The 13383-nt window shown below is 37.7% G+C and overlaps 1 protein-coding gene across 3 annotated transcripts in view; it reads right to left on the bottom strand.

Annotated features, from left to right (window-relative positions):
* FARSB (phenylalanyl-tRNA synthetase subunit beta) overlaps nucleotides 1–13383 on the bottom strand; it is an 84125-nt gene that overhangs the window by 42039 nt on the left and 28703 nt on the right. For all 3 annotated transcript variants that reach the window (XM_063790268.1, XM_063790269.1, NM_001246538.1), the window contains 5 exons: nucleotides 10694–10755; nucleotides 10253–10460; nucleotides 9631–9711; nucleotides 5555–5647; nucleotides 177–294 (listed from right to left, as the gene is read on the bottom strand). In XM_063790268.1, coding sequence (XP_063646338.1) covers nucleotides 177–294; nucleotides 5555–5647; nucleotides 9631–9711; nucleotides 10253–10460; nucleotides 10694–10755 — 562 coding nt within the window. The remainder of the gene's footprint in view (nucleotides 1–176; nucleotides 295–5554; nucleotides 5648–9630; nucleotides 9712–10252; nucleotides 10461–10693; nucleotides 10756–13383) is intronic.

Below are 13383 nucleotides of genomic sequence, written 5' to 3' on the forward strand. Positions count from 1 at the left end.
GTTGATAGTGGTATAGATGAAAGAAGCCTGTCCATGTGTTGGTAACTGTTGAAGATGGGTGCTGGGTACATAGGGGCTAATTATACTATTTTTTTGCTTTTATGTATAGTTAGGGTTTTCATAATGAAAAAAATGTTTTAAATACACAAATCAAATCAAAGGTGACTTATTCTTACCTGTATTAGAATCTTTTATTACAATGTCAGAGATTTCAAACAGTTTCAGTGGAAGGGGCATCTTACGATTTGCTGCTATGGTCTTCAGGAGGCCAGGAAGAAGGGTAGTGCGTGCCACCTACAGGAAAAGACATGAAATTGCACTGACCAAATAGGACCCAAACAAAGACACTTGGTTAAAGACAAAGACTATGGCAGAAAGACTATGGCTTCATAGGAAGACACTTCTGGAAAATGCATTGCCCTAAAATATCCAAGTCACTTTCAATTTTCAATTCCAGGACACTGAAATTGAACTGAAAAGAACTGAAAACATTCTGGCTTCCAAATTTACAAAATGAAAAATCATAAATTTGATTAAAAAATAAACGAGAAACAAATACAACCTAAATATGTTTGCTTATCTCTAAGCCTTGGTTATTTTATTCATTATCATTCATTATTTTATTTTTTCTTTTTTTAGAGACACAGTCTCACTCTTTTGCACAGGATGGAGTGCAATGGGCACAATCATAGCTCACTGCAGCCTCAAATGCCTCAAATGGCTCTAGTGATCTCCTGCCTCAGCCTCCCAAGTAGCTGGAACTACAGGTACACACCACTGCACCCAGCTAATTGATTATCATTTTAAAAACTAAAGTTTGCTTTCAAGATTTCAAATGCATGTTTGCAAGTTTTCATATCCTGCCTCATTTCACAAAGTAATTGAAATAGACTACAAGAAATACAAATGTTTAAATAGATTAAATATAGGTCAGGCACAGTGGCTCATGCCTGTAATCCCAAAGCTTTGGGAGGCTGAGGTAGGAGGAACACTTGAGGCTAGTAGTTCAAGACCAGCACAGGCAACATAGCAAAACACCACCTCCATAGATTTAAAAATTAGCTAGGTATGGATACATGCCTTTAGTTTCAGCTACTCGGGAGGCTGAGGTGGAGAATTGCCTGAGCCCAGGAGTTCAAGGTTACAATAAGCTATAATCATACCACTGCTCTCCAGCCTAGGCAACAGAGAACCTGTCTCTAAACAAATAAATAAATAAAACCATAAATAAATTAAATATGAATTAATCAGAATTAGGACCAGGAAAAATGTAAATGCAATTAAAATATCACAATGAGGAAAACAGAATACAAATATGTAGGTGCTAAAAAATATATACAGCTGCTATGGGTAAGCTGTAACTACAGTTCTAAACTTAACTAAAGCAAATGTGAAAGAAAGCATGTACAGTCATTTCATTCTTCCTATTCCTAAGAAATGCATACCCTGGTACATTAAAAAAAAGCAAAAATTTCCTGCTTTGTCTGTAAAATATATTTCTCCCTGTAAGCTATACGGAATATATTAGCTTCCAACACATGTTACCAGAAGAGTTTTATAAGCAGTGGTATAACATTATTGTGAGAGTCTGGGCTCTGCAGTCAGACCACAAGCGCTATTATCTTTTCCCCAGACTACTGCATAACATTCTTAAGCTGGCTTCTGTGCTTCCATTCCTGCCAACTTGTGGCCTATTCTCCATACGGAGTGGTCCTTTAAGATGGAAATCAGACCATGCAACTCCCCTGGTCAAAAATCTGCAAGAGGTTTCCATTAAATTTTGAATAAAATCCATGGCCTACCTGGGGCCCTATGTGATGTGCCCTGACGCCCTCTCTACCCTCAACCCCTGCTGCTTCCGCAGGCTTACTGCACTCCAGCCACACTGGAGGCCACACTGGTCAGTGAGATTTCCATCCTGGGGCCTCCATGCTTACTCTGTTCCTACATTCTTCCTCTAGGTTCACATGTGGCTTCCTTCCTTCCTTCAAGTGTCTGCTCAAATGTTCTCTCCTACAGAGGTTTGCCCTGAACACCCAAGCTAAAACACAGACACTCTTAGATCCTGCACAAGTAACCATAAGACCCTAAATGGAATTGTTAGATTGTGTTTTGAATGAAAAAGAGAACGTCTTTCCCATCACACTCACTATACCAACAAGCTGCTACTTGCCTTCAACTTGGTGCTTCTTAAATATTATTCATTTTCCCCATTGGAGGGCAAGTGCCCAAACCATTCACAAAAACGAAACTACAATGTTAAAAGTTAAAAGGAAATTTAACTTATTGAAATATAATAAACAAACTACTGTTATAGAAAACTTTTCTTAATTTTATCAGTGTATTTTATAGATATGCCTTATTTGCATATTTAAAAACCTACAGAAATACAAAAAATTAAACCTGAATCTGATCAAGCTTCTATATCCAACTACCAATTTACTGGAAATTTAGGGGGCCATTGGAACATATTCAGCAAAATCCTAAATGTAAGAATTCTATAGGACAAATGACTCAGTTTCTTCAATAAACTGAAAGGAAAAGAAAGACGGAAGGATGAGAGGTGCAAGTTGTAGATTAACAGAGACATGAAAAGCATATAAATCAATGTCAATGTATGAAACACATTTGAATCCCAACTCAAACTGTTAAAAAAAAAAATTGATGGGAGGCCAAGATGGGCGGATCACGAGGTCAGGAGATTGAGACCATCCTGGCCAACACGGTGAAACCTCGTCTCTACTAAAAATACAAAAATTAGCTGGGCGCGGCGGCGCGTGCCTGTAGTCCCAGCTACTCGGGAGGCTGAGGCAGGAGAATTGCTTGAACCCAGAAGGCGGAAGTTGCAGTGAGCCAAGATTGCACCACTGCACTCTAGCCTGGCAACAGAGTGAGACTCCATCTCAAAAAAAAAAAAAAAAAAAAAAATGACAATTGGGAAAACTAAAACAATGACTGGATATGTGAGGTGATTAAGGAATATTATTGTTAATTTGGAAGGGGTGTGGTAATATTCTGTAAGTTTGTTTATTGTCACTATAATAAAATTTTACATATTTTAGCCAAGTTACATTTTTATCTTGCCCATCCTCCAACATATTTACTATCAAAAAAGAGCCCAAAGTTAAGAATTATGCAGGAGAAGGAATGGATTTAGACAAGAAACTGAGTTATAGGCCCATGAAGAACTTTACATTTAACTTAACCATAAATATAAACCTCTTAGCCAAATTAATGATGGTAGGACTCACCTGTTGGTAAAGCAAGGTAAAATATAGAATCTGTTAGGTCAAAAGACAGGCACTCTCTTTGATCTTTAAGGTACTTTATGCAGAAAGATTGATTCTTAAGGGTGCTAAGCCACAGCTATTTATAGTGACATTTAATGCATTTCTGATTATTTTCCTTCGACTTATATAAAATAGATAAGACAGGATGTAAATCCTGAAGAACATAACAGTTACCACATCTTAAGAAATCTATCAAGCTTCACTAGGGGAATACAAGGCGAAGAGGGAGGTGGGGGGCAAGGGCTGAAAAACTACCTATTGGGTACTATGCTCACTACTGGGTGATGGGTTCAGTCACACTCCAAACCTCAACATCATGCAATATACCTTTGTAATTAGACCTACGCATGTACTAACTGAATCTAAAATAAAAGTTGACAAAAGGCCAAGCGAGGTGGCTCACACTTGTCATCCCAGCACTCTGGGAGGCCATGGTGGGTGGATCACTTGAGGCCGGGAGTTCGAGACCAGCCTGGCCAACATGGTAAAACCCCATCTCTATTAAAGTACAAAAATTAGCAAGGTATGGTAGCACACGCCTGTAATCCCAGCTACTCGGGAGGCTGGGGCACAAGAATTGCTTGAACCCAAGAGGCGGAGGTTGCAGTGAGCCAAGATCAGGACACTGCACTTCAGCCTGGGCAAGAGAGCGAAGCTCTGTCTCAAAAAATAAATAAAAATAAAATAAAGTTTTTTAAAAAAGTAATCAAGCTAGATAAGTAAAACTGGGAGAAAAAGGTGCATTTGGAATAAACAAAAATCCATTAAGATTTACTGAAAAATCATTCTATGCAAATGAATTTGAATACCTCTTATTAAAAAGAACACCATGGGCAAACTTTAAAAGCAATAGGAAACTAGACCTCAGAAAATAAAATATAACAACTCATTACTACAATCCTTCCAAAATTAGTATAAGGATTCTTCAAAGTTCTGACCCTAAGTATAGATAAAGAATTCATATACTTGATATATATTACCAATTAGTTCTTTAATTAGTCTAGCTCTAATCTACAACATTAGTAGGTGGTTCTATAGATAAACTTTAGAATTTTTAAATTTAGTTTTAAACACTTTTAGAACTTTTAGAATTCTTTTTAGAACTAACCCAGTCCCTTATTTTTGTAGAAGTAAAAACCAAAATCCAAAGAAACTATTTCAAATCAGAATTCAGATATTATTTATAATAGCATTAACCTTCTTTAAAATATAACCTTCCAGTTCTAAGATTCCCCTTGATTCTAGAAGACATGATTTTCTCTAAAATCTAGGTTAAAAAACATACAGACTTGCATATGCAAGAGAAACAGAACAAGAGCTTATCAGTATAAAAGAGAACTATTTAAAGTTATTAATAAGCAAAGATGTTATAATCTTAAAATGCCCTCCCTTTATAGTTAATATCCTAATCTATAACACAAATCACTTAACACTCAATATTAAAGTAGTATCATTCTCATTTAAATATTCCTAATCTCTAAATGAAACTGCCAATAAACTCAGACAATTACAATAAAAGACATAAGCAGCACAGTCAAGAACTGATATAATGGGCAATTTCAAAGTGAATGACTAATGAAGGAACTGGGAACAGGTTTTGATTCATTTATTACAAATGAATGGAAAAGAGATGAAATCTGGCTAGGTGCTCATGCCTGTAATCCCAGCACTTTGGGAGGCTGAGGTCACTTTGCGGATCACTTGAGGTCAGGAGTTCAGAACCAGCCTCGCCAACATGGTGAAACCCCGTCTCTACTAAAAATACAAAAATTAGCCAAGCATCATGGCATGCACCTGTAATCCCAACTACTTGGGAGGCTGAGGCAGGAGAATCGCTTGAACCCAGGAGGCAGAGGTTGCAGTGAGCCAAGATCATGCCACTGCACTCCAGCCTGAGCAACAGGGCAAGACTCTGTCCCAAAAAATAAAAATTAAAAAAAAAAAAAAAAAAAAAAGATGAAATCTGAAAATAGTATTAAAAAATCAATTATGAAATGGAAAGTTCAGACAAGACAGATTGGGCCAGATAATACAAAGCAAGTAAGAACCCAGTATGAAGTTAATCAAGAAAATATTATTTTTAAAAGTGTTAAGAATTTTTGGCAGCAAAGCACATAATAACCAACTATAAACTTACCCAAGAAGGTATTATTAAAAAGCTCTAAGATTTCACCATCTCAGGTATAATAACTGAAGAGACTTTTCCTAACTCATGTACTACCTCTCGGTTTTTACATGAATTCTCACCTACTTAAAATTCTTACCTGAAATTCAGCTGTTTTAGGATTACTTATGTGGACTGCCTTTGTTGCAGAGATATCCACACCAAGTTTATCAGCAATATCTTCTTGGGAGCACTGTGAAGTACATACAAAACAGATTAATATGGAAAAGCAATTACTTAAGTTTAAAATAAAAAGTAATGCTGTAAGTCAACTTCTAAGAGCAATTTATATTCTCTACACATATCAGCAAGTTAAGAATAGGCCTGGTGTGAGCTGAAGTAAATGTAATAATAATAATAATAAAAAACAAACAAAAAAAGAATAAGCTAACAATAAATACACATCAATCTCAGGCCCATAGCAGATGGAATTTAACATTAATACTTCTTTCACAATGAGTCCTAGCCATCATACAGAGCTAAAGTGAATTTTTCACATGGAGATGGTATAAACTGTACTCGGGCCCTTCCTAAGCTAGTTTCCCATTTACCTTTCCAATCTAATCTCCCATGATGCCCTAGCCATTCCCTAAACCTTATGTTTCCCTACCTTATCTGAAATGTCCTCCCAGCCTCACCTGCTACCATTCCCTAAGGCTGACTTAAATGACCTCTCTTCCATAATATTCCTAATGACTCTAGTCAGAAACTTTCTCTCCCTCCTTGGTATTTCATGACTTTCCATTTTGACTACCATTATAACCCTTGCTAAATCCATACTGACTTGTGGCAGAACAGTAGGACTGACAACAGAATTCAAGTGACTGGAACTCTGCCCAGTGTTCTTTTACTGTATCACTTAACTTCTGTGCACATGCCTGAAACTCATAACAGATAAACTGCTGAGTACCCACCAATCGAAGAGAAAGATGCTTGCCACCCTCAGAAACCAGCATTGTAGGCAGAAGTTATGAAATTAAAAACTCACTGACGATTAGATACATCAAGTCTAATAATAAATGATATAATGAGATAATGCAAGTATGGTGCCTGGCACAGAGTAAGCACTCAAAAAATATCAACAATGATGATAACTGACAAATCATTACCAAGGATAAATTATTATCATGTATATTAATGCTAGCTTTTTGAAAAAGCATTTAAAACGTAACACAAAAACTGACGTACCATCAGATTATTGTACTATTGTCCAATGTTAGGCAATATTGTTCATTATGCTGTTCTACAACTAGTTTTCAAAGGCTAGTTGGCCTGTATTTCACTTATTAAAACAAAATGATACACATCAACTGAAATGGTAAAAAAATGACATTTCATGTCAATGTCATTTCTAGTGATTCTTGCCATGCTTTCTTGAGAAAGATCCTGAAGCCACATCCAGGCATAGCAGAAAACAGCTCCCGGATCTGCTACAGCTGCTGAGGTGGAGAATGGTGGCATGCACACTGGGGATAAGCGTTTTCCCCACAGCATAAAGAAGTTTTACAGCAAGACTTAGGTATAATGTGATTGATTAATTAGGAAATGCAACTGACATGAAGCAATCTATTCTCAAATGAAACTAGTCCTCTCTGTGTAAAAGAAAAACACTCCACAGACACATGGCAACGCAGTTGTGTATCTGAGTGACCTTGTATTTTATCATGGCAATGGATAATAGGGGATAGTGACAAGAGGCAATTTAAATTAAGCTACCCTGAAGTGGCAGTAGTTAGTACACAGTAAGAAACTTTTTTTTGTTTGAGACAGAGTCTCACCCTGTCGCCCACACTGGAGTTCAGTGGTGCAATCTCGGCTTGCTGCAACCTCCACCTCCCAGGTTCAAGTGATTCTCCTGTCTCAGCCTCCCGAGTAGCTGGGATTACAGGCATGCACCACCACACCCGACTAATTTTTGTATTTTTAGTAGAGATGGGGTTTTGCCATGTTGGCCAGACTGGTCTCGAACTTGTAGCCTCAAGTGATCCGCCCGCCTCGGCCTCCCAAAGTGCTGGGATTACAGGCATGAGCCACCATGCCTGCCAGGAACTTTTTTTAATGTTAATATTTATGTGTTTATTTTAATGTGTTAGAAAAATACAACAAGTAAATGAACCTTATAGTTTTTACAGATATTATTCCTATAACAAGGCTGAAGTACATAAGCCAACTTAAAAGTGAGCCAATTTAAAAGAAAATATTACTACTATGCAGATATAGCAAAAATCAATATGATGAAATGTGAATTATTTACACTTGGAAAGTCAGAGACTAGGCTTCAGAAAAAAAAAATGGCTGTTACTCTTGTGCAAAACTGGATTTAACAACATAGACCATCTTTGCTCAGCGATGCTTAGGCTTGCCTATAAACATCTTTATAAACATCTTTAATGTTGAAATTCCTACAGGAAAATTTAGTACAAATCTGAAACCCTCTAGGAGCTCACTCCTTTCTCTTCCCCCCAGTGATAAACAATGAATGTATTAAAGTGACTTTGGACAGCTGAACAGACTGTTTCTAACATCCCTGGTGTGACAGTTTAGTCACAGGCCTTGGATGCAGACAGGCATGGGCGGGAATCCCTGATCCACAGCCATGGCGTAGGACAAGTTACTTAAATTAACTGCTGTGAAAGACAGGAATGCCCACTTCACAGGAGTATACTGAGAAGAAATGGAATCATGTACACAAAGCCCTTGGCACAGGGTAAACATTCCCTGCAGAGCAGCCACTAGTCAAGACTCGGCCTCTGTGCTCCTTCGAAGACACGTGAGGCTCCAAGGTCACAAAATCAAACTGGCAATGGATATTGTAATAAGTATAAAGTATAAGTATAAAAAGGATAAAGTAATAAGTAACTTTTTTCAAACTGGCACCACTAATATAAAAGGGCAGGGAAAAATGCATACCCAAGTTTTAACAGCAGTTGTTTCTGGGGAGGAAAAGAGGATTCGAAGTGGGGAAGAGAACTGTTATGGTTTAATCTACATGGTTAAAGTATGAGTCCTTTAAAATAAGATGTATTTCTATGACACTCATATGTTTTAAAAAATAAAAATATATTTTTCAATGTTATTTTTGGTACTTCATTTTATATGAAATCCTGGATGCTCACAACTACAAATGTGTGTATATATATGTGCAAAGATGAATGACATGGCATTACAGACCTAGTGTACACGGTATGAGACCATGGAAAAGCACTGTTCTAGGAGGCCAAAGGTCAGGACCCTGCTCATGATATAATGAGATCATGCCGGTATGGTGGCCTGGAACACAGCAGTTCTCCTGCTGTCCGTGTAAAATGTGCTACGTACTTATCCTCTCTCAGCCTCAGGCTTCCTCATTGGTGCAGTGCCTGACATATAATAAATGCTCAACAAATGTTGAATGAATGACTCCTGAATCAGAAAAATCTTAATGCTTAATATTTATTAAGCAAACTAGAAGTAGAGTCCCTTAAATACTCTAAAATATTGAGAATTTCAGAGGTAGGGCTAAGTTGCAGGGGAGAAAAAGAAGAAGCTTCCTTTCCCCTCATAGATTAAACATACTTGAATGCTCAAGAACTACATTGCAGGCACCACAGAAATGCTCAGCAAGAGGGAAAAACGGAACTACAAATTGCATACACATTTTATTCTTTCAAATGGTCAATCTGGTGGGGGAGGGAAATTTCCTTCTGATTTTGTAATAAAAGTCATTTCCTGATTTAGGCCTTTTATGTCAGCTTTTCAACTCAAAGCAAATGTTTGTGAACATGTTCAAAGACAAAGAAATTAATTTAATGTGGAACAGTCCACAAGCCTTTACCCAGGACGGCATCTAGTGGGCACAGCCATAACCAAATTAAGACCAAATATTCTAACTTAATAAATTTGGTTATGAAATACATTGTGAACTCTCAACACTCACATGAAACTATAAAATACTTTGTCATCTCTCATTTAAGGTATTTTTTTCTAGGCCTTCATTTTCTTTTGTGGCTGTAAAAACAAAAGCTTCAACATTACTTTACCAGGAATTGTATAATCTCAAGTAACAAAGTTATTCTTCCAGAATCTGGAAGTTCTAACAGTCTAGATTCTATAAATTCTTATAAAGCATCATAGAATAAATAATTCAGAGAGTCTAAGTAAATAATCATCTGGGCAGAAAAAGCATGTAAGACATACCAGGGCAAAGGTAAGTGCTTCAGTGAAGCCAGCGGCTGCCATGTCATGTCTGAGAAGTTCAGTGAGCTTATTAAGAGGAAACTGAAAAAAAAAGCATCCACTTGATTTCACCGCAATTATTTCTTGTTTTTTAAAAGGGAGATTTATACAGAACATGCCAATAAAGCTTTTTAAAATAAAAATGTTTAAAAGATTAAAAACCTTTTCACCCTTACTAACGTACTGCTAATGCCACTATTTCCCTACCAATATTACCTCCTCCCTCCCCACCGCTCTGCCACCCCTCTGCTCCTACACAGATGTACAAACCACCCCCACTTCCATCTCTCCCACACACAGCTTCTGCCTTCAGGCCCAAGTTGAGAAAATGAATCTCTGAGAGATTCAACAAGGGCTCCAAACTCAAAACCTGTCTTTCTTCAAAGAACTAGTCATCACAGGTTTTCAACTTACTCTAATCATTTGGGCATCTGTTTTGTATCCTCTCCACAGCAAATGCCTCTCATTGCAGAGCATGTCCAAATACTGCTTGATTCCTACGTTCTGTTTTCTCGAAGCCTTCCTGGCATTAAATAATCAGTTTCTAACAATAAGGAGTGTTTATTTAAGGGTGCAATCTTACTTGATTAGCTATGGTGTAAGTTTTCGGGAGAGTCATCTGAATGTTGTTATATCCATAAGCAATAGCTGCATCTTCTACAATATCACATGCATGGATAATGTCAGCTCTGGTTGGAGGGATTTCAATCTCAATCTGATTCCCATCACCTATGACTTCTGATTTTAAATACATCCTGGTCAGAAGTTTGGCAAGATTTTCTGGAGTTTCTCTGAAAAAGGAATGAACAAACCATAAACTTCATTGGATTATTTTTTTAATGTTTACATTGTGTTTCAACATATGCTACTAGCTGAAACAGTAACCTTTCTTTTTGAGTTCTATCAGAAACCAGATATCTTAACTGATGTTTTATCATTCCTTAACCGACTCTGAAGGATCGCAAAAAAAAATTAGTCATACGTGTACTTTGTTCTTGAATTAAGTGAAGTTTTCAGAGCATACCTGATTCCAACTTTCTTGTTAATTAGGTCAGCTCTCACCATCTCCTTTCGGTAAGCTAATTCCTTAAATAGAAAGAGTTTAAAAAGTAAATCATTTCCCATGAGATACAGCTTTAGAGTCTTTTCCATTAGTCATTATTGCAGTTCTATTACGTTCCCAAGAAATTGTCATTAGAGCCACACATTGAGAATAAACTTGATGTTTCAAAAACAGTATTATGAGGGATAAATTTGCTACATTAGATTCATATATGAACATTCTACTTGCTAGACAGTTTGCACTGCCTGGAAATAATATAAAATGCCAAACAATTTTCCCTTTCAGATAGTCAATCCCCATTCCCCACAGTAAAACACTGTTGTGCTACATCATTCCAAAGACGTTTATAAATCCTGCTAAAGATTTTCAGTCTCGTCCTATGCAAGCAGATGGATATGACCAAGAAAGAGTAATTCCAATGTCACAGTGTCCATCATACTAAGTCTAAGAGCATGATGAAGATATTCCTTTCTTACCATTTCCAGGTGGAGAAATGCAATGATGAATTTGGTACTCAGTCTCCTTCAAACAGTACATATCTCCACCGTATTAGTGAGGTGAGAACACACACACATAAATCCCAGCTTTTCAACACCTTTGGAAATGTCCTTATGAATATTTCTTATCACTCATTCACTCTCAGAAGTATAACATGCCACTAGCAAAAAGGCCATAGATTTTAAAACCTGTTTTGATTCAAGTAAGGCAATGGTCTGGAACCTTGCTACTCAAAATGCAGTCCTCAGAGCAGAAGCACTAGCATCACCTGAGTGCTCGTGAGAAAGGCTGACTGCAGGTCTTGATAGCTAGTGGCAGTGACACCAGAGCTACTGAAGCCCAATCTGCACGTTTTCAAGATCCCCAGGTGATGAGAATGCACTGCAGGGTTTGGGAGGCACAAGGTGAAGATTGCAAAGTAATAATAACTTTTCTCAATAGTTACTATGACCTAGTTATTATGAGCTGAACAGTACGAGATGCATTTTAAAGATAATCTTACTTAATCCTCACAACAGATGCTATTAGTATTCTCATTTGACAGGTAAGGAATTTGAATTTTAGCTGAATAACTAGTTCCAGGTCAGAATAGTAAACTGCCAAGTCCAAGTGCTGCTATATGCCCAGTGCTTAGAAAATGATTATCAGATAATAAGCATTTGGTATATGTATTTAATAAGTGAATGCATGCATACAAGAAGTAACAAATGGCTGGGCGTGGTGGCTCACGCCTGTAATCCCAACACTTTGGGAGGCCGAGGTGGGTGGATCACCTGAGGTCAGGAGTTCGAGACCAGCCTGGCCAATGTAGTGAAACCCCATCTCTACTAAAAATACAAAAAAGTTGGCTGGGCATGGTGGCACAAGCCTGTAATCCCAGCTACTCGGGAGGCTGAGGCAGGAGAATCGCTTGAACCCAGGAGGTGGAGGTTGCAGTGAGCTGATGCTACTGCACTCCAGCTTGGGTAACAGAGTGAGACTCCATCTCAAAAAAAAAAAAAAAAAAAAAAAAAAAGAAGTAACTAATGAACAAATTAATGAATTAATAAATTAGGACAACCTAATTCCAAAGTACACAACATTAACCATTAGTCTGACTACTGACAACTTATCTCCCCTAGTTCTCTTATTTTAAAACTTTGTTTTTTTCTATGAAATAACAAAACACAAGAAAAAAAATTTTCAGAGTTTGAGAAAATATGCTATTTCATGTGAGAAAGAATCAGTTTCCCCCAGAGGATCCTTCCCTAAGAAAAGCTGTTCTAATTTAAGTTTAGGAGGAAATAAATGAACAAATGCCAAAACACTCATGCAGTACTCCTTTTCAGAAAGCCCACCATTTCAAATTTACAAAAGGTCTCTATATTACAAATAAATGATTTTAAGGGATTATCCATATGAGGAGAAGAGTGAACCAAATATTAAAATATATTTCTCCTTTTCTTCCCAAAAATATATAATCACTTTTATTAACACTTGACAAATCATCATATTGAAAAGAGGCTGGACGCGGTGGCTCACACCTGTAATCCCAGCACTTTGGGAGGCCAAAGCGGGTGGATCACAAGGTCAGGAGATCAAGACCATCTTCTCTAACATGGTGAAACTCCATCTCTACTAAAAATACAAAAAAAAATTAGCCGGGAGTGGTGACGGGCACCTGTAGTCCCAGCTACTCGGGAGGCTAACGCAGGAGAATGGCATGAACCCAGGAGGCAGAGCTTGCAGTGAGCCGAGATCGCGCCACTGCACTCCAGCCTTGGCGACAGAGGGAGACTCCATCTCAAAAAAGAAAAAAGAAGAAGAAGAAGAAAAAGAAACTTTTCTCTGGCATTATTTTAAAACCATCTAAAAAGCTATGTCCAGCTAATCCCAATTGCTACTGTCATAAACTGCAAAAATGGCCACAAATTTCTCCCCTCTCTGTATCCATGGCCTTGCAATGTGACACTGCCAATCTTCCAATCAGGAGATGACATCTATTTCTCCACCTGTCAAATCTAGCCAAATGACTGGCTTTGGCCAACAGAATAATGTTTGAAAAATGCCTGGGCACTGGGCATGCTCTCTTGCTGCTAGGAACCATGCAACCAACCCCAAGTCAAAAAGCCCAAGCTAGCCTGCTATATGATGAGGGACATGTGAGTTGTTGA

This window comes from Pan troglodytes, chromosome 13, assembly GCF_028858775.2.
Source record: "Pan troglodytes isolate AG18354 chromosome 13, NHGRI_mPanTro3-v2.0_pri, whole genome shotgun sequence".
NCBI classification, from domain to species: domain Eukaryota; kingdom Metazoa; phylum Chordata; class Mammalia; order Primates; family Hominidae; genus Pan; species Pan troglodytes.